The sequence below is a fragment of the Daldinia childiae genome (genome assembly GCF_008694065.1).
Source record: "Daldinia childiae strain JS-1345 chromosome Unknown Scaffold1, whole genome shotgun sequence".
Lineage (NCBI taxonomy): Eukaryota > Fungi > Ascomycota > Sordariomycetes > Xylariales > Hypoxylaceae > Daldinia > Daldinia childiae.
The window spans coordinates 2,807,275-2,834,324 of record NW_022984642.1 but is presented as its reverse complement, the minus strand read 5'-3'; the positions used below and the strand labels follow the sequence as shown (position 1 = coordinate 2,834,324).

Genomic DNA, 27,050 nt, shown 5'->3' with positions numbered 1-27,050 from the left:
CTCTTCTACCCCCCTCACCTCATTTTACTACCGGTACTTAATTCCGTACTATTAATGTACTATGCATGTAAGCATGGATTCCATGCCTTGTATTAGCTTAGTGTGGAAGGAACATATATAAGAAAAGCGCAAGAGTAAAAAAAAATTTATAGAAAAGAAGGTGGCTTGTTAAGCTTGCTCCTTACTCGTTACTTGATGCTTGCTACAATTACTATTACATACTTCGTACATACCTTCCTATACTTATTGCTAGCAGGTGACTACTATTAGGTGACTACTACTTATTTGCGGAGTAAAGGAAATGGTGATGGTGGTTTCTCTAATCGATTACTCGGTTTTCTCCAGCGAATAGTAGACGACTCCGAATACTTCCTGCTCGTCATTCTTTCCTTTCGTCCAATTACTATCCACTTACCATCCAATTACTATCTACTCTTGACGTGTTACACCACCTTTTAAGTGCCTTTCCCTTAATTGCAACATGCACACAACCATGCCAAAGGCCAAGCCGTTGACTTCTAAATAGATTGTCATAAAAAAACCACTGGGCCGCATTAGCTATCCACAAACAATACCTTTTACCTCCACCTCCACCTACCTTAGCCGACCCCAACTCGATACCTACCTACCTATTCACCCAGTCTACTTTTCTATGCTACCTACCTACCTTTAGGTATCCATGGAGCATTGTCGATCATCCCAAAAGCTTGAACGACCCGACGACTGGAGATAATACTCTTCTAGTTCAATCGATGTCGACTCCATCCTCTACCCTTACACTTAAGGGGGCCACTATAAGAAACAATTCCAGCCTGACCATGTACATGATTCTCTGACGACTCCGCTACTATTCCTCTTTTGACCGTTGATCCGCCTTGCAATCGAACAGCCTTGTCGCAACGTCGAACCGCACTTTGTTATAGCGACAATTAATTATACAATACCTACTCCATATACGAAACCGATTCTCCCCGCTCTTATACACGAATTATACCATCTTACAGACCCTCTATATATCACATATGTCTATGAAGTCACGATATCCACACCGCGCCTACTTCGTAAACTTCTATGCGACTATCACGAATCCCTCGCGAGTACTACTAGAACATAGAACGAAACACGATTTACGCCTTCCGCTCCAAGCTCTGTCACTCTAAGCTCTGTCACTCAAATTTAATTTGGGCATTTTTGTATACCTCTACTTTTGCGGCTAAAACTGATCAGAAGCACCCATGAGTGCCGCGTGTATACAACGTCCCAAAATGGGTTCTTCGCAACCGCCTGACGGCAATGCACCGTTTGGCTGTACGTCTCTCACTGTGTTCATATACAACCTGTTACTAGCAAACTAACTCTTCGATAGATCATGTTTCCGAAGAGTTCCTATTTCTTAGAGCCCCTACGCCTCCCCCTGGAGACCCTTTACTCAGTAACGACGACTCTAGACTATTAAATATCTTTTTCGAGGATATGACGTCCAACCAATATCCCACATCGCTCGGCGAAGGTCTCAACTTTAGTGACCAGTGGATAAGCGAACTTCCACCAGCTTTCCTAGGTCATACGACGTCCTTCGGGCAGCAACCGCAGCAGCCGTCAGCTTCTTCCATGAACGGGATGCCCGCAACTACATATCAAGATGTGTTTACCTTTGGCCAAAATATGATGCCACCACCAGTACCACATCCGCCGCAACCATCTCTACAACTTCAACATCCCCCACAACTCCAACATCAACATCACAGCACATCAGCCCCCCATACGCCGATCGAACAGAACACCCACGCCGACGTGGCCGCCGTCTTAACGTCCCTTCACCATGGTCACCAGAATGGGTATCCATCCAGTGCCAATGGCATAAATCGCACACCTATTGTACCTTCCCAACATGGAACCGCCGTCGATCAAGTAAGACAATCGCTTAGAAACCACATTGGCCCCGAACGGAACAGCTCCATTCGGCCTAGGCACGCTCCGCCTGGCGAGATCGATACGCTCTTCACGGACATGATGTTCGGAATTTCTCAGGGACTACCAAGCCAACGACCAATTGAGCCTCCCGAGCTACAGTGGGGTTCCGATTCGAGCTTTGCTAGAGCCCAAGGCTACATTCCACCCGAGCATGAATCCAGCGAGTTGCTTGAACAGAAACGGATGGGCGTTTTGAAAGTTCTCTCAATCAGTGAAAGTGCAGCGACGACCAGACCCCCAACCCCCGTAGGTAACGGGGAAAGTTCGACCAATCCTTTGCGTGATAGTAATACGAATGGTCACGTTAAAGAAGAACTTGATGGAGAAGGTCCACCCGCGAAGCGACGCAAGAGTAAGAGCAAGGCAAAGGAAGAAATTGAGGAAGAAGCGGAAGACTTATCGTCTATACCACCGAAATCCGTGGCAAGGAAGCGCAAATCGAAAGCAGACCTAAGAGGAACGTCAGACGCGTCTTCGACAGGCCAAGAGACTCCGGGCAAGCGAAGGAAATCTACTATAAGCGCAGCGAAAGCGGCACGAGAAAATCTTACGGATGCTCAGAAGAGAGAAAACCATATCAAGAGTGAACAAAAAAGAAGAGGCGCAATAAAAGAAGGGTTCGACGATCTAAGCGAGATTGTTCCAAATCTTAGGGGAGGCGGCTACAGCAAGAGTACTATGCTCTCGATAGCGGGAGAATGGCTCGAAGCTCTATTGAAAGGTAACGAAGAGTTGGAACGATTATAATTCTGTGAACGATTCCCTTTTCGTGTTTTCATGAGTGCGCCAAAGGAAACTACGAATTTAGTGAGCTCGCGATCTTTTTTATTACGCCGGAGTTTAACTTGGCCAGGTCTTTTGTTTCGGGTCGTAGCAAGCCGGGTGACGAGAAAAGTTTTTCCAAGGGGGTTGACCGCGGTTACGGTGGTATTTTGATTTTGATTCAACCCTTGTTCAGGTGCATACCTTCGGTTATTTTATTGATACCTCCGGAGTTATTACAGAGATTGGATCTTTTTTGCGGTCGGATTTTTTGTCTTGTCTCGTGAGAAAGGGCGTAGGAAAGACAATATGAGGTTATGAGGTTCACGGTCGATTTGCATACATACCTCTTACTACTACTGCCAGACAAATTTAAATACTAATTTGCTACGTCCGATATGTCGTGGATGGGTACCTATATATATACCTATATATACGTTTATAGAACATAGGAGCTAGGATCGGCTTGGTGCGTTGTTGGGGTATCTTGTTCAATTCAAAAGGGGTATCAGCAACTACCTACCTCATAGTAGTAGATGTAGATGAAATAAAGATCAAATGCCAATCATTGGCAAGTCTATATTAGTCCCCGATACTATGGAATCTCTCGTGCGCCGATATTGCGAATATTGGGATAATATGTCCGCAGAGATGGCATCTCTGGGACTCATCCTCGTCTTCGTCCTCCCAAGTATCTACGTCTGAGTCTAATAAGACTGCTATCGGTTCGGATTCTTCTATTAATCCATCCATAGTGTCAAAGGTATCTTCGCCTTTCCCTTCCTCTTCACTTCGAGGGATGCTCTCGACGGTATCCAGGATATTCGTAGAGGAAGACGTGGTATCAAGGACAGGCGCTGCAGGGGTAGTATCGTAAACAGTCCATTCGCGCAACTTATCCTCTTGCATGCGGAACATGCGCCCGATATCTCGCGCTGCTCCTGCTCCCGCGCCATTCCCCGTCTCGCCGGGTCCCGCTACCATCACCATGTTCGCCACGCATACGTTGATTAGAGCTAGATTCCACCCTTGTCGCTCCGGGTGCAGACGCCGGAATAAAGGGAGCAAGGCTTCAGAGGCTAGCCGCTCGGCTACGGCCTCAATACTCACGTCTTTGAGGTTCAGTACGAAACTCGGGAGTGGCTGGCTACGGGAGTTGCGGCTGAAGATCTCGGGCGTGGGGGTCGAAGTACCGTTGGGTTTTGGGCGCGCGCGTGTGGATAGGCGTAGGGTCTTGGGGTATGCGGCCCAGCGTAGATGCTGCTGGGTGTTTTGTTGCGATGCAGGATTTGAGGGATCAGGATCATCTGCTACGACGAGATCGATGCGCATTCGTCGGATGAGAGACGTGGCTAAGGCACGTAGTTCCCGCATTAGCTCAGAGGGCGTATTTAGTGGCCGCGCCATGTATGTGTCCTCAATGCTGATTTGTGTGGGAACGTCACTCGCTTCCTTGACCTCGGAGCTGTCCACGCCGTGGAGAAAATTCCATACTTTCTCGCCGCTGCCACGCTCTGCGCCGGGACGATCGAGGATTCTTTCTAGGAGGTCGGCGGACATGGATGCGAACTGTCGAACTTCGCGGACTGTTACCTTGGCTCCTATTTCTAAATCGTGCGAGTCTGGGGTTGTCTTGATGGATAGGACATGGTCTTGTATCAACTGCGCAATGCGAGAGCCGACACCTGGGATTTGTCGCAGCTTATGGCCGTCCATGAAGTCCTGGACGTCATCGTCGCGGAGACTGAGGAGTGTGGTTTGGTTCTGCGGCTTGTTTACGCTGCCGGCGAGCTTAGCAAGGGTCTTATTGGTTGAGATACCCCCACTGGAGGTATACCCGAAGTCTTCTTCTAGTTTGAGACGCAAGTAACCGGCTAGGTGAGATGCGAGTAATAGGCGAACACATAATGGATTATCCAGAAGCAACAGCAAATCTTTTGGATCTACCGACGGCTGCACGCACCCAAAGAATTGCGTAGCATCAAAATTGAAACCCTTTTCAGGGTCGTGTCGAGAAAGCTGAAAGAACGAGTCTTGCAAGGCATTACGGTTCAGCAGCTCCTGATTATACGCAATAACATCAGTGACATCGAGGAAGACCTCATCAAGCCCCAGACGCTCGGCACGATCGCTCCAAGAGTGACTCCTCAGGAAGGACCAAAGTCTCTTAGAGGCGTCACGGAATGGCGTCAGGTCCTCACCGCTAAGGACAACGAGGCCCGGGCAGATCTTGTGGGCCTCAGAGATAGACATCAGCTTCTTAACGCCATGGGCACGTGCGGCGTAATTGCATGTGGCTAGTATGCTCTTCTGCTTGACGCCTAGCGGCTGACCCTTGAGGCTCGGGTTTGCATTCTCGAGAACGCTGGCGTAGAAGCAGTCGTAATCCTGCACGTCCTGGTTAGTGAATTGTTTCTGAAATAAGACTAAGACTAAATGAGCTCTTAGCTCACGACTCTTAGGAGGAATATAAAAAGCTAAAGATTAGCCTACGAAGTGTAGAATGACGCGGTCGTCGTTCCTCTTAGGGGCTTTGGCGGCGATCGTCTTGGCTCGTCCCGACGTCAGCGCTGCTGTCTTCATCTTGTTCCATTTTTAGACAATGACGACGTAATCGGGGAATATAATTGATGATACTAGTATGTTCGATAGTGTGGCGCGTGGCTATACGTGAACTATCTTAGCATGTCTCGGGTTAATGGAGAGTTGTGTTTATAGAATTGTCTAAGAAGCCTAAATGTCGGATTATACATACAATAAGGAAACACGCTGCCTTAGGTAAGCATCAGCCACGAGCCACATAGACGAGTTGCAAGGTAACTTTAGGTACATTAGGTAATTGAGCTACCTCTTAGTAATGTAGCTCGAAAGGAAGTTTCAATCCTATGTACATATCTATACCTATTCCTAAACCTCCCCACAACATCCATAACACCCACAATTCCCCATGACCAGATGAATGATTAAACGTCATATTCTAGAACTTTATTGAATATACTGTTTCTATTTTCTCTCTCATCCCTGGAGAATTTTCTTGGGTTCCAATTTAAACGGCTTCCCCGGTCGCTTTTTCGAGTACTAGTATAGGAAGTTCCTACGTCGCCATATTTTCATCCCGTTCTAGTAATATAGCTCGCTACTAGCCAAGGGAGTGCTGGTCTAATTGTAGCAAGTCTGCAAAAGCATGGTGTTACTGCAACCGAATCTAGACAGGCGAAACAATGTTTCTGCGACTTGAGAAGCAAAGAACTTCCCAAGAGAGATTATACATGTTTTAAAACAACTTGGTTTCTTAATATAGGTAGGATTGAGATCTCCTGGGGATCTCCTTCTAGGTTGGTTAGCGGAACGGCACAGACCACCCGCTCCAGCGTTACAACCAGATTGTTCCGAGATGGAAAAGTGCCGAGAGCATGCCCATAATGCCCGAATGAGTTCCATCTTTATTTCTATTCTCCGGGGGAGTTTACTATTATTATTTCTACCCGCACCGATGGGTTCGTGGGAACGTGGCTTATGCAATCAGGAGATTGGCAAGGACCAACAATTCTCCTATTCTCCTAGAAGAGGATAGGATCCTCTAAGCCCGATGTAGAGTCACCTGCTCTTCTCAGAATATATGTGGACAAAGTCGACTAGACTAAGTATCGAATATACCATTGGATCTATTGGATCTCTAAGCTGCGTGTTTTACTTTCACCGCTTTAGTAGGTTCTAACTAATTCAACTATCTGCGAAACAACCTTTTCCTCCGAGATGCGGGGAAAACATCGTTGTCGACATAGAAAGGAATAGGCGCCGGAAGAAGCCAGAGGCGGCAATCGTATACGCGATATGGCCCATTAGCCGACCTCGCCATCCTCACCATTGCAGGCCATTGGTTATACTTAGCTAGGATCGCGCAGGAAGCAGGGATACGTCGGCGCTTGCGTCTTCAGTCATCCCTCCCTTCTTAAGTCCTCGTCACTTTTTATAGCCAACCAACGACCCAGACGTAGAAGTGACTGCATTTTACTGTCGCAATCAACCTGCGAGTGGTTAACTCCACGTTCCGTTTACCGTCTAGTTTCACTGATCACACTGCCCTGAGGTCCTATAGTTGTCTATACCGCTTCCGCAATTCCTTCTTTCACCCCCTTCTCGCTTCCGGGGTATTGTTGCTTCACACTGCATTTTGCATTAGTTCCATTCCTGAGCAGTTTACTGGCCAAGCTGACCCTCTATTCCCACGTTACCGGACCCATCGGTCTCTTGAAGCCAAGGGGTATTTTATAGCCGCCGTACCCCCTCTACCGGCGTTTATCTTACGTTGAGTTTAACACTTATTGTTTTCAATACACCCCGATTGGTAGGAAGGTTGTTTTGACGTCCTCGTCTGCTGGCAGCTCAGACAGAGCGGCATACTCGACGACCTTTCCATATATTTCCGTGTCGTCGTTCGTGGATCATATAGAGGTTGAATCTAAACGAACTCAGTTCGTAAAACCATCATCGCCATGGCAGGTACCGAGTCATCCAAGAGACCCCGACTGTCTCTTCAAACCAAATCTTCGCCGGGACCCAGCAGATCGAAATCCACCTTACCCAATATCAACCCAAAATCACCGACGGCTTTCAATACACTCACCAACTTATATGTCACTGCTATTGAAAGGTCGACACCGACCCAGCCGACTCCTTTAACAGCTATCAATCTTCTTCAACCATTAAAGCTTCAAACAGACTCTGAATCTCTCAAAGCCAACAAACCAAAGGCAGAGACACCTTATACCGCAGCGTTACCGGATACTCCTCTCTCTGCTAACCCTGTCTCGCCGGCTCAGCAGATGGACGTGGTATTTCCAAGTACCATGACATCGACCCCTCCGTTGTCCGCTGGGGCCGTCGAGTCATCTAATAATTACACATTCGCACCCACTGAGGTGAATAAACAGGAACCTCTATATTCTCCTGCTCAAACCCGGCGTCGAGTGATTTATGCGCCCTTTGCATCTCCTGCAAAAGCGCCATATAGCCGTGATAAATCTCTTCATAGCATATTACGCAACTCACCTCTACCACCTCCGAGTGCCATATCACCTATAACCCAGCGGAGACAGTCCCTTCGACTACAGGAAAATGCAGCCAGGCACGTAGGATACGTATCTCCGCTAACGCAGACTATTACGACTGAGAAGTACATTAAGTCCCATGTTGAACTCCTCGCGCAGACGATGCGTCTCCCTATACGCCTTCGCCGGCAGCGGAGGACTCCGACATGATACTCGATCTTGCAATGGCATACACAGGGGATGAAACACGTGATGGCGGGGAGACACCTGGGCCTTTTGAGGAAATGCGGAGACGTATGACAGGACTAGGCACGGAGACGCCGATTCACTCCCCAAGACCGGATGGAATCCGTAAGCGCAAGAGAAAGGAGAAGAGGCGAAAGTGGGTTTGGACTATCGGTCAGGACGACGAGGAGAATGAGAGCGGTGCTATGACCGCTCTCAAGGCTGCCGCAGAAGCATCCATCCCTAGGTCCTCTGTGCCACTGTCTCTCTCTGTACCTACGGCTAGACATACGAAGGCGACCACGGCGGAACCAATAACAGCGGTTCAAATTAGCTTTGAGTCTACAGAATCAAGTTCGGACCTAGCAAGGGATGGGGTGGATGTTGAGATGTCTGACGCGAGTAGCATATCGTCGAGTAGAGCTACTACGCCAGCTGATATTGAGTTGGAAATGAAGACACCAACGGTAGCTATGCTCAACACGACCTTACCGAAAGTAGAAAACCTTGGGGCTGTGGATCTAGTCAACTCCGAGACGGAAAGCAGGAGGGATACACCAATACCGCCTGATTTAGTGAGCAATGAGCAGTCATAATTCATGAGGCCAAAAGGTATTAGGATAGTTCAGCTGTTGAAGAAGATTGGTTATAGGCAAGTCCTAAGCCAGAGGATCGATATGGAACTATAGTATAGGAGAATGGAGGGGATTAAACGCATACCGCAAGGAATACGAGCACATTGGGCGGCCTGGTTGAATCAGCATAGGCGTTTTTCGATACCATCGCATTGTGTATTTCACGGTTTGGCATAGCAAAACGGGTGGTTATATGAGAATATGAATATGAATATCTAAATAAGATTTACTCAAATTACACCAATGGTTTACTTTGGATTATAATATGTTAGTTATTGATTATATTGTGAAAGATTGCTAGCCGCATTGCCGAGTCTGAGTCTAAACGAATAAACATATCATCCCTGATCGGGAACAGCTTGCGAGGCCACGGCACTGAAAATCCGAAGTAGGTACCTAACCTAGCAAGATATGACTTAGGGAAGCATGTATCAATCTTGATTATGTTGTAGGTCTAGACGGCGAATGACGCAAGTCTGTCTTAACCCTTGTTGTAGATCTTGTCAGTGCTCCCCACTCGCCCACGTTGCAGAGGGTGCGCCATGGTTTTCGTTCGCTAATCTGTCTTCCTTGGTTATTTTAATAGTTTTCGTTTTAGCTGATCAGCTAAGACAGAGGAAGTAATTATTAGATGGATGGCGTTTGTTTTATGTACTAAGCTATATCGGGAACTAGCAGGTAACTCGGGTTTCTTATATGAAATATAGGTAACACATGCTAGAAACCCCGTTTAGGTACTTAGGTATGTATTGTATATGTATATTATGATAGATACCTGTTTTAAACACAAAATCCAAAGATGGAATATGTAACACGAGTCTCGTCGATCAAAGTAGGATATAATAGAAACAAATAATTAAAACAAGTAACATGGGCTCGTCCCGGTCCGGTGGTTTACATTGCCAAGAAGCCCTATGACACCTGGGTCTTGGTATGTACCTAGTATCGCAAACTCGATATGCGATACGGCTGCAACGGGCTAGACCGGGGTGGGGGCATACAAGCTCCCCGCCGTCCAAGAATATAAAGACTTAGCTGCATCCACCGACGTCATACACTCCCGCACTGCTGTAATTCAATCTTACACATTTTGCAGCTGAAAGAGGAGAGATGAAAAGGCGTTTGACAGGATGATGTAAACTTGTTAATCTAAAGACAAGTATATCTACTTTTAAATTGAATAGTGTAGCTTAGGTACCTACCTATGTAATTAATAGCATATCTAACATATATCTCCATCTTCAACATCAAGTTCTTTCTTACTGCTCTCCAGTAGTTGAGCAAACGAGGGGTGGAAGGCCTATACTTCCTATATTTCCTATAGTTAACCATTATTATTATTATACCCCCTTGGAGAAGCTATTCCATGCATCATAGAACTTTCCCATCTCTATAATACATAGGTATTACACAAATAGGTATCACACGTCATGGCTTCCGAACAGCAACACCACTACCCAAATGGTGGTCACTACTCAGGGCATAACAGAGTCCCCAACATAAAAGAATTCGTCGCTTCTCTCGACAAGGACAAGAAGGAACGAGATGCAAAGATCGACGCCCAACCTAAACCGAACGTGAAGAATGAAGATATTCTGGAACACGAAAATGACGTTGAACAATATAGGGGAAAGGGCAGAGTGGTTACGGATCCCGTCACGGGCAATAAGGTCACTATCGACGACGTCAATTCTAATTTCATGAAGGCCGTACAGGATCCTCATGTAAGTCGCGTAAGCTAGGAAGAAAACACTAACAACGTAACTAATATCATACCTATGTTTAGCTATCAGTACCAAATGCCAATCTGGGGAAAGAAACGACGGTAAAGACAGATCCGACACAGTCAGGAGAGGAATACAGGAAAGCTCAGGATATAACGGCGCCGCCAGACCCCGTAGCTACAGGGGCTACTTCAGATGTGCCGATCCATGGTGAGAAGACGAATATACTCTTCCACCCCACGCCGTCGGTAAGCTATGAGCCAATGTTCGCCATTATCGAACAGAGAGCAACAGTGTTATGTATTGGCCTCGTACTTGGTATCATCTTCGTGGGCAAGTTCTTTGGAGGTAGATTACTGGGTCTAATTCCCTTGGCCATCTGTGTGGCTTCTGGTGTTTTCCTATGGATGAAGGATTTGGTTAAGCGAGGCCGGGACATCGAATGGTCGAGCGAGCAGAAGCGCGGTGAGACAGCCGTCGCTAACCTGATTCCCGAGTCTGTTGAGTGGATGAACACACTCCTCGGCATCGTCTGGGGCCTAATTAACCCTGATATGTTCTCCGCAGTAGCTGACACCCTCGAAGTAAGTCTTATTCAATATGTCAAATAAGAGGAATATTAACAGAAGCAGGATGTTATGCAAGCTTCCGTACCAGGAATCATTGAGAACGTCAAGGTGGCCGATATCAACCAGGGTAACAACCCCATCCGGATCCTCAGTCTACGAGCTCTTCCCGACAGCCACATGAAGGAGATCAAAGACGAGATGCATAAAGAGAACGAAAAAGTCAAGGATCCACAGGAGCTTGCGGCTGATGAAGAGGGAGGTGACTATTACAACTTAGAAGCCTCTTTTGCTTACCATGCGAAGCCCACGAGTAATACTGTTTCGGCAAAGGCTCAGAACATGGGTATGCAGTTGGTATTTTATCTTGGTATAAAGGGGTTATTCGGTATTCCCTTACCGATTTGTAAGTCACCGTGTCATTCAAGTCTGATTCAATCGTTGACCATATTTAGGGGTTGAATTAACCGGATTGGTGGGAACTGTGCGACTAAGACTCCAGATGGCCCCCGAGCCGCCATTCCTAAAAGCAGTTACTATTACGCTCATGGGAATCCCCAAGGTCGAAGCCGGTTGTACGCCGATGATGGAGCGTGGAGTCAACATTCTCAACCTACCGGTGATCTCCAACTTCGTCAACTGGGCCATCAAAGCTGCCGCTAGCATGTATGTCGCGCCGAAGTCCCTGACGCTCGACCTTGGCAAGATGCTATCGGGAGACGACATCCAGAAGGAAACTCAGGCTTTGGGTATACTTTTCATTCGAATCCATAAGGCCGTTGGGCTATCAAAGCAAGACCGCCGAGGCTCCGAGGGTGGTGGTTCTGACCCTTATATCACTGTCAGCTTCTCTAAGTTCGGCAAGCCTATGTACTGCACTCGCGTCATTCAAGATGATCTCAACCCCGTGTTCGAAGAGAGTTGCGCCCTTGCCGTGACCCCTGACCTCATCAAGGCAGACGAGCAGCTATCCATGGAGCTTTGGGACAGTGACCGCTCGAGCGCCGATGATGTTGTCGGCAAGGTCGAGCTTTCGCTACAGAAGCTAATCCAGCACCCCGGCAAAATGTACCAGCAAGTCTCTAGGCTGCGCGGCGTTAAGGCCGACAGCAGCATGCCGGGTGAGCTACACTGGGAAGTAGGCTACTTTACCAAGACGCAATTCCGCGCCGGTCTACGAACGGACGGCAAGGACATCACCTTACCGACGGAGATCCGAGATAACAAGGAATTACAAGACGACAAAGGCGCCATCCAGAACAACGAGGAAGACGCTGTTGTGCATACACCTCCAGACCCATTGTGGCCTTCTGGTATCCTCAGCGTTGTCGTCCACCAAATCGTTAACCTCGAGCTAGCCAATGTGAAAGGCTCAGAAGGCGGAAAGAGAAAGGGTGGAAGGGAATACGAGCCCGCCCGCGATGCCGGGGAGATTAAAGAGGAATCTAGCAAGAAGCTGCCGAGTGCTTACTGCACTATCTTGCTCAATGACGAACTGGTAGGCTTTCCAGTCGGCGCTAACTATGCTGCTGCTAATATCGCGCAGGTCTACAAGACTCGTACGAAGGTGGTCTCTTCGAAGCCCATCTTCAACGCCGGTACCGAAAGATTCGTTCGGGATTGGAGGTCTGCTATTCTTACGGTCACGGTTCGTGACTCGCGTAATAGGCAGCACGATCCTATCATTGGTGTCGTGCCTTTGAAGATCTCTGACCTTATGCAGACTAGTAGTCAGGTAGGTCGAGCGCATTGTATGTGTCACCCTTTGGGCTGCAAGCTAATATTAGGAACTAGGTCACTCGATGGTATCCCTTGGACGGCGGAATTGGCTTTGGCAGAATCCGCATCTCCTTACTATTCCGATCCGTCGAACTAAAGCTCCCCCCTTCACAACTGGGCTGGGATGTCGGTACATTCGAATTTACTTCGGATAAGATTATCTCGACCTTTACAGGCTCAGGCAAGGGCAAGATAAAGTTGAAGCTTCGGACAGGTAGTTCTGCAACCGTTAAGCGTGAGCAATGCTCTGCCGAAGGCGAGATCGTAGACTGGAACATCAACGGCGTAACTAATAACGGACGCCCTCGTCTTCCTGTCCGATACCGCTACCGACCGATCACCTGTATTCTTCGAATTCCACTTACCCGGAAAGCGGCACGTGGAATACTTCTCAGCGGTATGGCTACCGGAGCTCGTCGACAACGAAGACACGGACTTCGATATTCCCGTCTGGAGATGTAACAACGCAACGCGCCTATCGCAAAACTACATCACGGAGGAGAACTTCCACTCAATCCCAGACCTCAAGATCGAAGAAGTCGGACGACTGCGGTTCCGCGGGCGTTTCAAGGCCGGCACAGACCGCGACCATCTGCGCTTCGTCAGCGACAACGACTCTCGCGAAACCATCGAGACCTGGGAAGCCTGCTTCGCAGAGGGCGTGCGCCAAGAAGAAGTCACCAAAGAACTACCCCCCGCCGTGCGGAAATTACACGAGGACTCCTTAACCAAAGACCGTGATGTCCTTGCCACAGTCTCTGAGGAAGACCGGCGCAGGTGGCTCGCGAGAGACGGCACAGACTGGACCGGTGCTTTCGGCCAGGATCCCGCCGCCATAATGACTGGTGGCGACGGCCGCGACGAGACGGAATACGAAACCGACGCGACATCAGAGGACATACCAGACACGCCAGACCTACCAGACGTCCCCGACACAACGGACGAAGCAACCCCCATGCCCCTCTCCACCAACCCCATCGCCTCCGCCTCGCTCCCCCACAGCAACACCGACCTAGGCATCCAAGACGCCACCACCACCACATCTCCCCGCGCCAGCAACGACGACAACGCCCCCGGCCGACCCAGCACCAGCGCCAGCACCGGCGCCAGCAGCATGGCGAGCCAGAGCACAAACGCATCGGGACATAGCCGAAGTAGCCGCAACCCGATTACCCAGTACAAGGAGTACCGGGACCGGAGCCGGGACTTGCACCGGCAGCATCGGGGGCTGATGCAGTGGCGGCCGTTGCGCAATGCGCAGTTTGCTAAGGACGAGGCGAAGTTTGCGGTTAGGAGGGTTACGAGGATGGGGGCGTTGAATGGGCGGCAGCCGGATGTTGAGACGGAGGTTTGAGGTGAAGTGGGGTGTGTTGGTGTATTGGTTTCTTTTGTTACTGGGGGGGAGGTTGTGAGTGTGTATGAGGATCGATGGACGGAGGGACCTTGAAAGGAGATGGCTTTTGAGGATGTTTTAATATTGTATACTGTACTTAACGCATACTGGGTTTATAGCATGAGACACGAAATCAAAAATGTAGTAATTAACATATACATATATCATTATACGAAGATTTGGTGAATCATTGGTATCATTGATGGTATGTAATCCAACTAACTAACGTGGGCTATAATAAGTTTCACGACACACGTCTTGAGAGATGGCGAGAAATATAGCATAAGTATCTCTACCTAGATCTAGAGGGCAGCGAAGACACAACTACAACTCATTTCAGAAACTTAAAACTGATACTATGCTTTCAAGCGATTCCAGGTTTCTAGTAAAAGAAGTGTAGGCCAACAAGATAAACCATGTACCTTTAGGGTAAAGGAGGTCACGGGGAATAGGATGTGGTCATGATCGATCTTCCTTGACGCAAAATTGAGATAAGCCATGGGGATCAAGGCAGATATCTCAGAGTGTATGCAAGGAGTGGAAACTGAAGTATAGAAAGGGAAATAAAGGAGAGAGAAAAGACTATGCATGTCTTCTGATTGTTATTTTTATTCATTCAGTACCTGATAAGTAAGGTAGACATCCCATCATGGATGCCCCCTTCTCGCAGAGACGCGGTATATACTTCCTTTCTCGATATACATATATATCCCCTGCAGTTTTATGCGCTTAGCATCGTCTGCGTATGATACACATCTTAGTACAGGTAGAGTGACGAGTCGAACGTAGTAAAAAGAGGTTCTCTCGAAAGGTTTGTTGTTGTTGTAGCTGTAGTTGCTCTTGGCCAGCTTTTTATATCAACCACCTCTTTTTTTATTGGGGCAGAAAATTTTTCTCCGGCCTAAAATAGATAGGGAAGAAGACAGGGGTGAGAGAGAGAGAAATTAGTGGTCCCCCCGGTTATCTTAATCGTTGGCCATCTTGATAGCATCGGCTTCTTGGCGAGCTATAGCCAGTATGCGCTCCTCGCGCTTCACATCGTCGATATACTTCTTCATGATTGATCGGTCGATGGCAGCCTTCTCGTTAAGTTCTTCGATTTGCCGCATCTCGACTTGCTCGTCGGGTGTTGGATGGATGAGAGTGGCACCAGTCTTGGTCATGAATTCGCTGAGGATCTCATCCGAGTGCACGTTTTTCATGTCTATCGTCACGACACGCTCTCTCCTTCCTCGGGCTCGGGTGCTGGGTGCTCGTTTGAGACGCTCGAGTGCGGTTGCCGTGCTAGCGGTAGCTCACTAAGCTTGGTGGTTAGGGCAGAAGGGGTATTGGAGTCCAGCGAAGCTTGTCGGAAGTAGATGGACATCTTGGCCGGGGCTGATTGATCTGACGTTCGGTTTACGAGCATGGGTATCGCGGGGTTCCAGAATTTTAGACGTGGGAGACAGGTCTTCCAAAATTTCCTATAATCAAGAGAAAAGACAAATTGCTAGTTAGCAAGCAGTCGATCGTGAGAGCGAATTAGAGGTTAGCAATGCAAAGCAGCATACCTCGGTCCCAAGTGTCCGTCATTCCACTTCAATGCAAAGTCCAAATGTATCCGCGTGATCTCGGGTGGTAATATTGCTGCTCCTGGGCCATGTCGTAATGCGAGTAGCTAGAGGGGATTCGCATCAGAATGTGTGGGCTTGTATTTTAATTGGTTATGCGGTTTACCTTCTGAATATTAATGTGTTAGCAGCAAGCAATTTCGAGAAGGATAGAAAAATAATTGAGGGTATATGCTTACGGCTTGCAATATGTGCATCCGCTTTCCCGGGTTCACCATCTTGATTAACCGTCCTGCGAGCTTTTCTTAGCTCGCTATTCAGTTTTCAATTCGGCTGTCGCAAAGTCGAAATGGTATGCCTTAAGTTTACTTAAGGTTTTGTGTCAAGAGATTTTTAGTATGTTAGAGGTAGAGCTTTATTAACCTTACATCTCAACTTTGCGTTAGTTATTTCAACCTTACGCTAATAGGTTCTAAATTAATAAAAAATTAATGAAAAATTTTTTATAAATATATTATTTATTTTTTAATATATTTTATTTATTTTATTTATTTTAATATATTTTATTTATTTTATTTATTTTATTTTTTTATTTATTTTATTTATTTATTTATTTTATTTTTTTTTATTTATTTTATTTATTTTATTTATTTTATTTATTTTTCTTTATTTTTTATTTTTTTTTTTTTTTTTTTTTTTTTTTTTTTTTATTTTTTTTTTTTTTTTTTTTTCTTTTTTTTTTTTTTTCTTTTTTTTTTTTTTTTCTTTTTTTCTTTCTTCTTTCTCCTTTCTTCCCCTCCTTCTTCTCCTCCTTTTTCCTTCCCCTTCTCCCTCCTTCTCCTCCCCTTTCCTCCCCTTCCTTCCTTCCCCTCCCCTCCCCTCCCTCTCCTGTCCTCCCCTTCCCTCCCCTTCCTTCCTTCCCCTCCCCTTTCTCTCCTTCCTCCCTCTTTTTTCCCCCCTCCCTCCCTCCCTTCTCCTTCCTCCTCTCCCCGGTTTTCTTTCCCTCCTCCCCCTCCTTTCCCTCCCCTCCCTTCTCCCTCTCTCTCCTCTTTCTCTCCTTTTTTCTCCTTTTTCCTTCTTCTTTCCCTCCGCTCTTTTTTCTTCTTCCTTTCCTCTTCTTTTTTCTTTTTTTCTTTTTTCTCCTCCTTTTCTCCTTTCTTTCCTCTCCCTCCTCCCCCCTCTCTCTCTTCCTCCCCTTCCCCTTCTTCTCCCCTTCCCCTCCTCTCCTCTCCTCCTCTCCCTTTTCTCCTTTCTTCCCTCTCCCTCCTCCCTTTTCTTTTTTTCCCCCCCTTCCCCTCCTTCCCCCTCCCCCTCTCCCCTCCTCCCTTCCCCTTTCCCCTCTCCCTTCTTCCCCTCCCCCTCCTTGCCCTCCTCCTCTTTCCTTTCTTCTTTCTCCTCCCTCTCTTCCCCCCCTCTTCTCCCCCCTTCCTCCCCTCTTTCCTCCCTCTCTCCCTCCCCCCCCTTCTCTTCTTCTGTTCTTCTCCTTTTTTTTCCCTCCTTTCTTCCTTTTCCTTCCCCTTCCTTCCTCCCCCTCTCCCCCCCTCTTCTTCCTCCCTTCCTCTTTTTCCTCCTCTCCCTCCTCCCCTCCTTCCCCTTTCCCCTCCCTTTTTCTTCCCCTCCCCCCTTCTTTTTTCTTCCTTTTTTTCTCTCTCCTCTCCTTCTTCCTTTCCCCTTCTTTCTCTTCTTTTTCTCTTTTCTTCCCCCCCTCTCTCCCTCCTCTGTTTTCCCTTTCTTTCCCGTTTTCTCTTCCCCCCTTTTTCCTCTCTTCCCCCTCCCCCTTTCTTCCTTTTCTCTTTTCCTTTTCTCTTCCTTTTCTTCCTTTTCTTTTCTCTTCTCTTCTCTTTCTTTTTCCTTTTCCTTTCCTTTCCTTTTCTTTTCCTTCCTTCCTCTTCTTTTCTTCTCCTCCTTCTTCTTCTCCTCCCCCCCCTCCCTCCTCCTCCCCCCTCCTCCCCCCCTCCCCTCCCCTCCCTCTCCTCCTCCCTCTCCTCCTCCCTCTCCCCCCTCTCCCCCCTCTCCCCCCTCTCCCCCCTCTCCCCCCTCTCCCCCCTCTCCCCCCCTCCCTCCTCCTCCCCCTCCTCCCCCCTCCCCTCCCCTCCCTCTCCTCCTCCCTCTCCTCCTCCCTCTCCCCCCTCTCCCCCCTCTCCCCCCTCTCCCCCTCTCCCCCCTCTCCCCCCTCTCCCCCCTCTCCCCCCCTCCCCCCTCTTCCCCCTCTCCTCCCTCCCCCTTTCTCTTCTCCTTTCCCTTCTCCCTCCCCCTCCTTCCTTCCCCGTCTCTCTTCCTTCCCCCCCTCCCCTCCTTCTCCTCTCTTTCTTCCTCCCTTTCTCCTCCTCTCCTTTTTTCTTTTTTTTTTCCCCCCCCCCCCCTTTTCCTTTCTTTCCTCCTTCCCCTCTCCCTCCCCTTTTTTTCCCCTTCCTCTTCTCCTTCTCTCTCTCTCTCCCCCCTCTTCTTCGTCCCTTCCTTCTTTCCTCCTCTCCCTCCTCCCCCCTCCTCCCCCTTCCTCCTCCCCTTTTTTCTTCCCCTCTCCTTTCCCCTCCCCTCTCCCCCCTCTTTTTTCTTCTCTTTTTCTCTCTCCTCTCCTTCTTTCTCCCTTCTTTTTTCCTTCCTTCCTTTTCCTCCTTTCCCCTTCTTCTTCCGGGTTCCCCTTCGTCCCCCTCTCCGGCTTTCCTCCCTTCCCTTTTCTTCCTCTCTCCTCCGCTTCCCCCCGCCCGGCTTTCTCCTGTGTGGTGCGTCCTTCTCCTTCTCCTTTCTTTTCCCCCTTATCCATTCCTTGCCTTGGGTCCTGTTTTAGTCTCTCTTTTGTCTGTTCTCTTGTTACCTCTGCTTTAGCGGTGCTCCTTCTCCTCCCTTCCTCCCCCCTCTTCCCTCTTCTCTCCCTCCTTTCTCTTCCCTCCCTTTTTTTTCTTTCTCTTCCCCTTTTTTCCCCCTTCTTCTCCCCCCTTCCTCCCCTCCTTCCTCCCTCTCCCCCCCTTCCCCTCCTCTCCTCCTCTCCCTTTTCTTTTCCCTTCCTCCCTCTCTCCCCCTCTCTTCTCCTTCCCCTTTTTCCCCTCCCTTCCCCCCTTTTTCTTTTTTTTCTCCTTTTCCCTCCCCCCCTCTCTTTTCTCTCTCTCCTCCTTTTCCTTCCCCTCTTTTCCTCTCTCCTCTCTCTTTTTCTCTCTCTCTTTCTTTCCCCTCCCCTTTCTTCTTTCTCTTCCCTCTCCTCCCCGCTTCTTCTCCCCCCTTCTTCCCCTCCTTCCTCCCCCCTCCCCCCTCCCTCTTCTCTCTCCCCTTTCCCCTCTTTCTTCTTTTTCTTTCTTTCCCTCCTTCCTCCTCCCCTTCCCTTCCCTCCCCTTTCTTCTTTCTCTCCTCTCCCTTCTCCCCTTCCTCTCCCCCCTTCCTCCCCCCTTCCTCCCTCTCTTCCTTCCCCCTTTTTCCCCTCTTTCCCCTCCTTCCCCTCTCCCCCTTCCCCTCCTCTCCTCTTTTCCCTTTCTTCCTTTCTTTCCTCTCCCCTTTCTTCTTTCTCTTCCCTCCCCTCCCCCCTTCTTCTCCCCTTTCCTCCCTCTTCTCTCCCTTCCTCCCTTTTCCCTTCTTCTCTTCTCTTCCTTCCTTCCCCTCCTTTCTTCCTTTTCTCCTTCTTCCTTCTTTCTCTTCTCTTTCTTCTTTTCTTCTTTCTTTTCTTTCCTCTTTCCTCTTTCTTTTTTCCTTCTTTCCTTCCTCCCCCTTTCTTTCTCCCCCCTCTTTTTTCTCTTTCCCTTTTTCCCTCTTCTTCTCCCCCCTTCCTCCCCCTTTCTCCTCCCTTTTCTTCTCTCTCCTTTCTCCCTCTCTCCCTTTTTTCTCTCCGTTTCTCCCTCTCTCTCTTTTTTTTCCCTTTTCCCCTCCTTCCTTCCCCCCCTCCTCCCCCTCTTCTCTTCTTTTCCTTTCTCCCCCTCTCTTCTTTTCTTTTCTTTTCCTCTCTTCCCCTCTCCCCCTCTTCCCTCCCCCCCCCCCCTCTCTTTCCTCTCCTTCTCTCCCTCCCCTTCCTCCCCTTCCTCCCCTTCCTCCCCTTCCTCCCCTTCCTCCCCTTCCTCCCCTTCCTCCCCTTCCTCCCCTTCCTCCCTCTTCTCTCCCTTTCTTTTCTTCTCCCTTTCTTTTTTCTCCTCCTTTTCTTCCCTTTCTTCCCTTTTTTTCCTTTCTTTCCCCCCTTCCCTCCCCTCTTCCCTCCCCTCTCTTCTTCCCCTCCCCCTCCCCCTCTTCTTCCCTTCCTCCCCCCTTTCTCTTTTCCCCTCCTCTCCTCTTTCCCCCTTTCTTTCTTTCTCTCCCCCTTTTTCCTTTTCTTTTTCCTTTTTTTCCCCCCTCCTCCTCCTCCCTCTTCTCTCCCCTCTTCCCCCTCCTCTTTCTCCCTTTCTTCCTCTTTTCCCCTTTTCCCTCCCCCTCTCTCCTTCCCTCTCCTCCCTCCTCCCCTTTTCCTTTCTTCCTTTCTCCTTTTCTTCCTTCTTTTCTTCCTTTTTTCTCTTTTTTTTTTTCCTTTTTCCCTCTTCCCCCCGTTTTTTTTTTTTTAATCTTAAGGATTGTGTCGCCCTTCGGGGTGGCCTCCAGTAAACTTTTGGTATTCGCAGTCGCAGTCGCAGTGGGCGCATTGAAAAGTGATCCTGGTTCAAGTGCGGGCCGCTAAATACTCCCGAATTCATTTTTCGGGGGTATCATTAAATCAGATATAGGCCCCATATAATTTTGACCTCCCCCCTTTAATCACTCCTGAACCGAATAGGGGGGGAATAGGACTTATAGTGTAAGATTATTATGACAGTGACTATATATTTATTTTCAGCTTCAAAATCTCTTATAGGTTTTGTATTGCCCAACTTGTGACATTAACATATCATTATTCATTTATAAATCCATTTATAAATCCACCAGTTACTTCACAGTAGTTGATGATACCATATATATAAAATATATAACCTAGAGGAAAGGATACTTTCAGTATGTGTAACTATGTACGAACTTCTATAGCTAGGGCTAGAGTCCCTTACGGATAGATAAAGTTGTTTCCATGCTTCTTACTCTATTCCGTGATTAGGTTCTTTTGACTAACCCGACATCTCTTCCATTAGCAACGGTTTCTTATCAGCTGTTAAAGTTGTAATTTTGAAAGGCGAGAAAACTTACTGTTGCCTCTCAATAATAGCGTAGACATAACGAGCACTAAGAGAGAAATTTGCTAAGACTGGAAACCCATACGGAAACGTAGGAAATATTTGTATTTGGATGGCTTATCTTTACATAGCTGGTAAGGTACGGTTAAACAAGTATTATGTTAAGTACAAGGTCACTCCTAATAGATGATTCAAGTAGTACTGGTACTATAGGAGTAGCGTTGCTGGGTAGAGTTCACCAGCTGGTACCAACGCAAAAGTATCGCTCGACAGTTGCAGACGCGTCCGACCGTAACCACGACAGCAACGTGTAGGCCCGCGCTCCTTGCCCTCCACGCAACTGAAGCTTATAATTGTAAAAAAGAAGCATACAATCACCGCAACAACAATTGGTCGAGTGGCTAGGCAGGCCGGAATTCCCCTAAGTCCTAGGTTCCCACATTCGATTCCCACTGGGAGGGAGGTTTTAAGTCGGCAGCCTCAATTTACGTTCAGACACAGGACACCGGTCCCCTGCGATGATGACGAAAGAAATCCCCGTCTAGCGAGGTCGGGCGGTCGCAAAGAAGTACCTAATGACGAAAGGAGGGCGCGCAGTAGCCATGACCGGTAGGCGGACGCGTCAAATGTCATGGGCTGGGCGGTGGGTTTCTGGGGGTTAATTTTTTTTTCTATTTTTTAATTTTTTTAATTTTTTAACTATGTTCTCTTCTTGCCCATACTTGTAGCCAAGCTTAATTTTTCATAATTTCTCTTACCACCTACCCTCTTTCCCTTGTGAAGGCGAGGTTCTCTGAGCTTATAATAATCCAAATTTTATTAAACACCACGGGAATTAAAGGGGTAATCAGCAAGCGCGTATTATTTCAGAGCTGCCTTGTACAAATGAGATCAGTAGATGTGTCAGGGGGTTTATACCCAGGTGATTGATGTCATACACAGAGTGAATATCTAGGATAGGTAGACCAAAAGGATGATATATTGAACTAGTAACGCCTAGCTTCTACTCTCTTTCGAGGGCGCAGAGCGCCCTTATATAGTAGATAGACCCCTGTAGGCCTCCTTACCCACTTATACCCTGACAAGATGCAACAATAACTGCTTTTCTTTCTTATACATGGTTAATCTTTAACCGCATTTAATATCAATAACCGTACTATACTATTCGTTAAATGGGTTTGTGCCAGAAGGATTGCTTACCTGAAGATTTTCTAGTACCTATCTCAAATCCCATTAATGTTGGAAATATTTCTGATGATGATATTAGATTAGATGGTTTAGATATATAACATTCCGAAACGAAGTTCGATACACATTTCAAGACAAGAGATACCACGTCACAATGGCATATACATTCATTTTGTTAATCTGACATAATATAAAACCTCTTTTATCTTGTCTCACCCTGCGGCTTACTCCCGCATCCTGGCTACGATAACTTATTGTTTTATATCACTTCTTATTATAACTTACAGGTTGTCTCGGGTAGTTTGGTTCAACTTATAGCGCAATGCTTTAAAGCACATACAGGTTATGAATGCGTAGTAATCATGTCACCACGTCACCTAATTCGTTGTAATACTCATCCAGGATTCTCATAGTCATCTAAATAGATGCCCATTTGAATGACGATCGGAATGTTGACCTGTTAATGCTATGCGTTGTCACCGCAAAATGCCAGCAAACGTATCACTTTGATACCTCCGATTCGACTCATTTCATGAGGTGGCCAGAGGCAATCCGTGCGAGCATTAGGTAGATGATCCAAGTTAAGCAACCTTGTAAATGTATTAGAACACCATAATAGATAAATATATAAACTACATCTATGTCACTAGCACTAACACTATTTTATAAACTGGTACTCACTTCGACGAATCATCATAGTACATATTAAAATATCAATACGAACGAAGCCTAAGTCATGCCAAATTATAATAACCCTATATTCCATGAATATGGTGTTTCCAATGTAGAATTCTATGCTAGGGCTTTCGTAGTCAACCATAGACAAATACAACAATATGAGTGTCAAACACGCTGTGAGGGTTTTCTGGACCAGGAAGATCCTAGGCCAATCGAGGACTTGATAGGGGGCGATGTAGAGAATCAGAAAAAGGAGCGCCTTGGGAAGAATCTCCTTGACTCCTTTGCTCTAATATTTGCTCAACCACGGGGCGAAGGTGTTGTAGCGACAGTAATGGAGAGTAATAAAGATCATACTATTTACACTCTCAATATCTCTATAAATGATCCCTCGATCGATCTTACTGGTCTTGCCAAAGAAATCGAAGCATGGTTTGCGGATAGAACTCCAGACGTTGCAAATACTATAACAATTAGCCGTCAGAGCAGTTTATGGAGGTGTATTCTCCTTAAACACTGTCATAATATCTCGGAATCCATATTCCAGGCATGTATCGGGAAAACAGAAAAAGATAAGGAAAGTGAATTATTGAACACTTTAAGATGTATTAGAGATACAGTTAATATTGTTCCACCCAAACTAATAGAAGCTCGAGAGGGGACATTGAACATCTTAAGATCATTGGAAACGTTCTTCTCTACCTCTCCCAGCGTCTTTTTCAAAATTCAGAGCCTCGAAGTGAATGGTGAATTATTGGATAACGATTCTATAAAGCTCCTTCATAATTTTATGCAGCTATGTTTCAACTTGGCGGAAACCTGTGTGCAGGATATGAGGGAATTCTTCTCTAAACTAGAAGAAAATCGTAGGGGGGATTTACTATGGAGGATTCTACGGCTAATTTACACCCTGTCAAACTATATCCGTGCATGGTATGACATTGTATACTTCAAAGATCATCATAGATCAGCCACTTTACGGATAAACCTTCAACTCGGCCATATCTCCACAACATCAGGGCCCTACCAGTTGGAGTGGGGTGGAATCGCTGACACAGTTATTGGAACGAGAATGCTCGACGAAGAAAGAGTTCCCCGAATGAAAAATTCGCGTAGCGTACGTAATAACTTAGTTGACATTCTGCAACATTGCGAGATGCAAATGCTGAGGTTTCTACGATTGCAAAGCACCTCGAATTATTTCAATTATATTGGATGTAGCAGATGCCCTTGCTGGCTCTGTTATCATGTTCTAGTAAACATAAGATCTAAATTCAATATGAGACAATCCCACTTAAAGCTATATGCTCAGTGGGATCCTCCAGATTTCCTACTCGAGGAACACCTTCAATTTTTAAACGAGGAAATGGGAAGACTAGCAGACCCAACAATCGAGGCAAACTGGACACATAGAATAACTAATTCTGATTCTCCTGATATCGAAGAGACTTTCCTGTCGCCGAGAAGCGTGCCTGGATACGAAATTGGATCAGTTGAGCAGTAGTTGACTATAGTAGTATACTTTGTGTTTAGCTAAATCGTGGTATCAACATAACCTAATAATAGTTGTATAAACCATTAGCTAAGGCGTCGTGCTACTTTTCACATAAGATATAAGCTTTTAGGGTTGGTTATGTGTATTTTTTCGTCGTATTTGTATCAAAGTTAATTTGAATTATATTTGATGCTATTGCTATTATGCATGATCAATGTAGAAAATTAAATGGCTTAGTTAATATAATTGTAGTTTCCCTAAATACTCTTAAAATAGCTTCACGGGGTGTTTGATTGATCGCAACAATAAGTCATGGAAGAGGGCGGGCTATACTGAATAACAAACCCAATAGGTGTTCTGGGATCCAGCCTCTTCCTAAAAGTGCCCTCTTTACGGCTAATATCACTACTGCGGATAGCCTTAGCTGTTCGATATTAACACCAATAATTCGAGAATAATCGTACATATCTAATATAATAAGATCATAACATGTACTATTTGTAATCCACACTCTCACAAACCCCTATCCTATACTACTATATATAGCACTGAATAAACAGACGTAGGTAGAACTTAGACTACCTACTAGCTTAGTTAAGATAAATACAATCACTCGAAGAAGAAACAAAGTAAAGCGTAACTGGGCTAATGAATAATACTAAATTAAGTTTGAAAGTACGGACGACATTTGTACTCTATGATATTGATTCACTTCAAGACGAGGCAATAATGAAATTAACGTTCCCGATCGTACGTTGCCGATTCTCTATTCATTAGAGTTTATCTAGACTGTCTGATATAAATATACTCGGTGGCATGTGCTACGGAGTTGGTAAAGGATAGTTCCTTATACCATCAAGGAATTCCGTATGTGTGTATGTGTCGGCAAGTGCATAATAACAATGTATTAATCGCGAGTGAACGTTTCACCCCTACTATTAAACGAGCACAATAATTTGCCTTAGGGAACAACGTCGACTTGGGAGAGTATACACTCGCTCTTGTCGCGAGGCCGTTCCATGAACTTTTAAGGGTTGTGCCCCTTTATGTAACGGCTTTGAAATATCTTGGTAGAACTATACATATGCTCAAAGGGCCATCATACTTCCATATTACATACTAGTTACGAGGGACCTTCTGAATTCGTAACCTTAAAATGAGAATGCCCAATAAAAGAGCTTCGCCTTTTCCTTGTCCCGCTCTACATCCAGACGACTGAACCAGTAGCACTCACTAACTTTAAAGGAGGGCTTATCATGCCCAAAGAACCGGAAAGAGCGCTTAATGGTATACGCGCGTTATACATGACAATGTTTAAGGTAGAGAGTTTCGGTGATATAATTGCGTATTAATTTCACGTCGCGTCCGCTCGCGTAAAAAAGTTCCCAACATAAACTACCCATGAAGGTATCTTGATCAAGGTTGAGATATAATGTTCCTGCTGGTACGTCTAAAGGCTGTTCTCGATAGTTCTCTCCGCCCGTATCGCTAATGCGGTAGACTTGGACGGTATATGAGTAGAAGGCTTTGGCGAGCTGGCGGCTTTCACGATTGACGATTAAGAGGGCCGAGATGTGCTGTATCATAGGATGAGCTTTGCAACTACGGTCGTCTACGACTATTATTCGCTCTTTACTTTCCTCGTCCATGAAATCGTCCCAGATTAGAAAGCGAAGCTCGGTAGGGAGCTGGAGAAATGGAAACGGTGACATTGCGTATGAAATTCGCATGGATCTTATGTGATTCGGATGATAAAGATGATATTTACTGCAACTGAAATAGGACGAGTTGCAAGGCCTCTTATATATGATTTTAAAAGCTATTAGGATACTTATAAAAAGCCTGAACAATGGTAACATCTGCCTATATTTTATGACATACTTAGGCACCCGTCTCATACATAAAGGAGTTATGTCTGAGATTATACTTTTGGCTTTCCTCTCTATGGTGAGAATTAAGGCTGGCAATATATGTTAACTAGTCATATAAACATAGACATTAGAAACGAGAAGGCTCGGAGCGAATCTTTAGTTGTTGGCTGGCTTAAAGTCTTAAGTAGGTAATATACTACATCGAAAAGTCCAACTTTGCTGATGCGATGATGATTATAAGAAAACCATAGCGTTGCACTTAAGCATCCAACTTGGCGGGGAAGTTTCCAGCCTCTGTGCTATGTTAGCATTGATCCCTTACGCTTGACGATAGGTTACTGACCTCGCTGCTCATCCCATCGTTGGTACCATCCGCTCGGGCATAGAGATCGGTATGCGAGGAAGAACTTGGCTAATCAGTATATACGTTCGATATGTAAGATGACGGGTTTATAAATGGTCGCATTACCTGACGGCACGGGGCAAAGTCCTCGCCCTTGGCGTTGATGCACTTATGGTAGTCGACGTAGTTCTGCCAGCAGTGCTTGGTCTGGTTCTGGTTAGGGAATCGAGCGTCGACACCTGGGCGCGGGTTAGATCGAAGAGGTTAAGCAAGAATCTATCATCTCAATCGCGTCGCATCGTCTCGTCGTCTTTGGCGGATTAGGGAAATATGGGGTTCTTACCGGCTATCGGAAATCAATTAGTTAGTTACTGTCAGAATTCGGCACAACGGATGTCAAAGGTCTGAGGGAATTCGAGGGGGGAGTCGACTTACCAGTGACGAACTTGAAGGGCTTCGTTACACGTTCTTCATCGGACATCTTGGCGGTTAAAGTGATTTATTTTAGAGAAAAAAATATGTTAGTTGGCGGGCTCAATGGCGACGTCTCGTAGTCAAAAAAATGGTGATGTATGTTTAAAGAAGATCGCAGCTTGGAAAGAAGCTCTCGGACCATTGGTTTCTTGCCGAATCGAATCATGGAGCGTTAATTTTAGCTGCCTCAGGCTTTGGTGGCATGATATAGTGGATTCTTGGGGGGAATAA

The 27,050-nt window shown here is 46.6% G+C and overlaps 5 protein-coding genes across 5 annotated transcripts; 2 read left to right on the top strand and 3 right to left on the bottom strand.

Annotated features, from left to right (window-relative positions):
- Positions 1-1,265: 1,265 nt before the first annotated feature.
- On the top strand, positions 1,266-2,721 carry GL218_00737 (BHLH family transcription factor; the record flags this gene model as incomplete). The annotated part of the gene is made up of 2 exons (XM_033577172.1): positions 1,266-1,308; positions 1,367-2,721. The coding sequence occupies 2 exons, from the start codon at positions 1,266-1,268 to the stop codon at positions 2,719-2,721; spliced, it is 1,398 nt and encodes a 465-aa protein (XP_033442044.1).
- Positions 2,722-3,318: 597 nt separating this feature from the next.
- Positions 3,319-5,319, bottom strand: GL218_00736 (DNA polymerase iota; the record flags this gene model as incomplete). Its single annotated transcript, XM_033577171.1, has 2 exons — positions 3,319-5,124; positions 5,230-5,319. 2 exons carry the CDS (start codon positions 5,317-5,319, stop codon positions 3,319-3,321), a joined length of 1,896 nt encoding a protein of 631 aa, XP_033442308.1.
- A 4,758-nt stretch (positions 5,320-10,077) lies between these two features.
- On the top strand, positions 10,078-14,070 carry GL218_00734 (uncharacterized protein; the record flags this gene model as incomplete). The annotated part of the gene is made up of 7 exons (XM_033577170.1): positions 10,078-10,371; positions 10,434-10,955; positions 11,004-11,343; positions 11,393-12,435; positions 12,484-12,672; positions 12,732-13,059; positions 13,112-14,070. 7 exons carry the CDS (start codon positions 10,078-10,080, stop codon positions 14,068-14,070), a joined length of 3,675 nt encoding a protein of 1,224 aa, XP_033442045.1.
- A 1,004-nt stretch (positions 14,071-15,074) lies between these two features.
- Positions 15,075-15,937, bottom strand: GL218_00733 (putative 50s ribosomal protein mrp49 protein; the record flags this gene model as incomplete). Its single annotated transcript, XM_033577169.1, has 4 exons — positions 15,075-15,361; positions 15,409-15,572; positions 15,660-15,766; positions 15,899-15,937. 4 exons carry the CDS (start codon positions 15,935-15,937, stop codon positions 15,075-15,077), a joined length of 597 nt encoding a protein of 198 aa, XP_033442047.1.
- Positions 15,938-26,261: 10,324 nt separating this feature from the next.
- GL218_00732 (Cytochrome c oxidase subunit 6B) lies at positions 26,262-26,826 on the bottom strand (the record flags this gene model as incomplete). Its single annotated transcript, XM_033577168.1, has 4 exons — positions 26,262-26,296; positions 26,346-26,409; positions 26,472-26,584; positions 26,781-26,826. The coding sequence occupies 4 exons, from the start codon at positions 26,824-26,826 to the stop codon at positions 26,262-26,264; spliced, it is 258 nt and encodes an 85-aa protein (XP_033442046.1).
- Between the last annotated feature and the right edge of the window lie 224 nt (positions 26,827-27,050).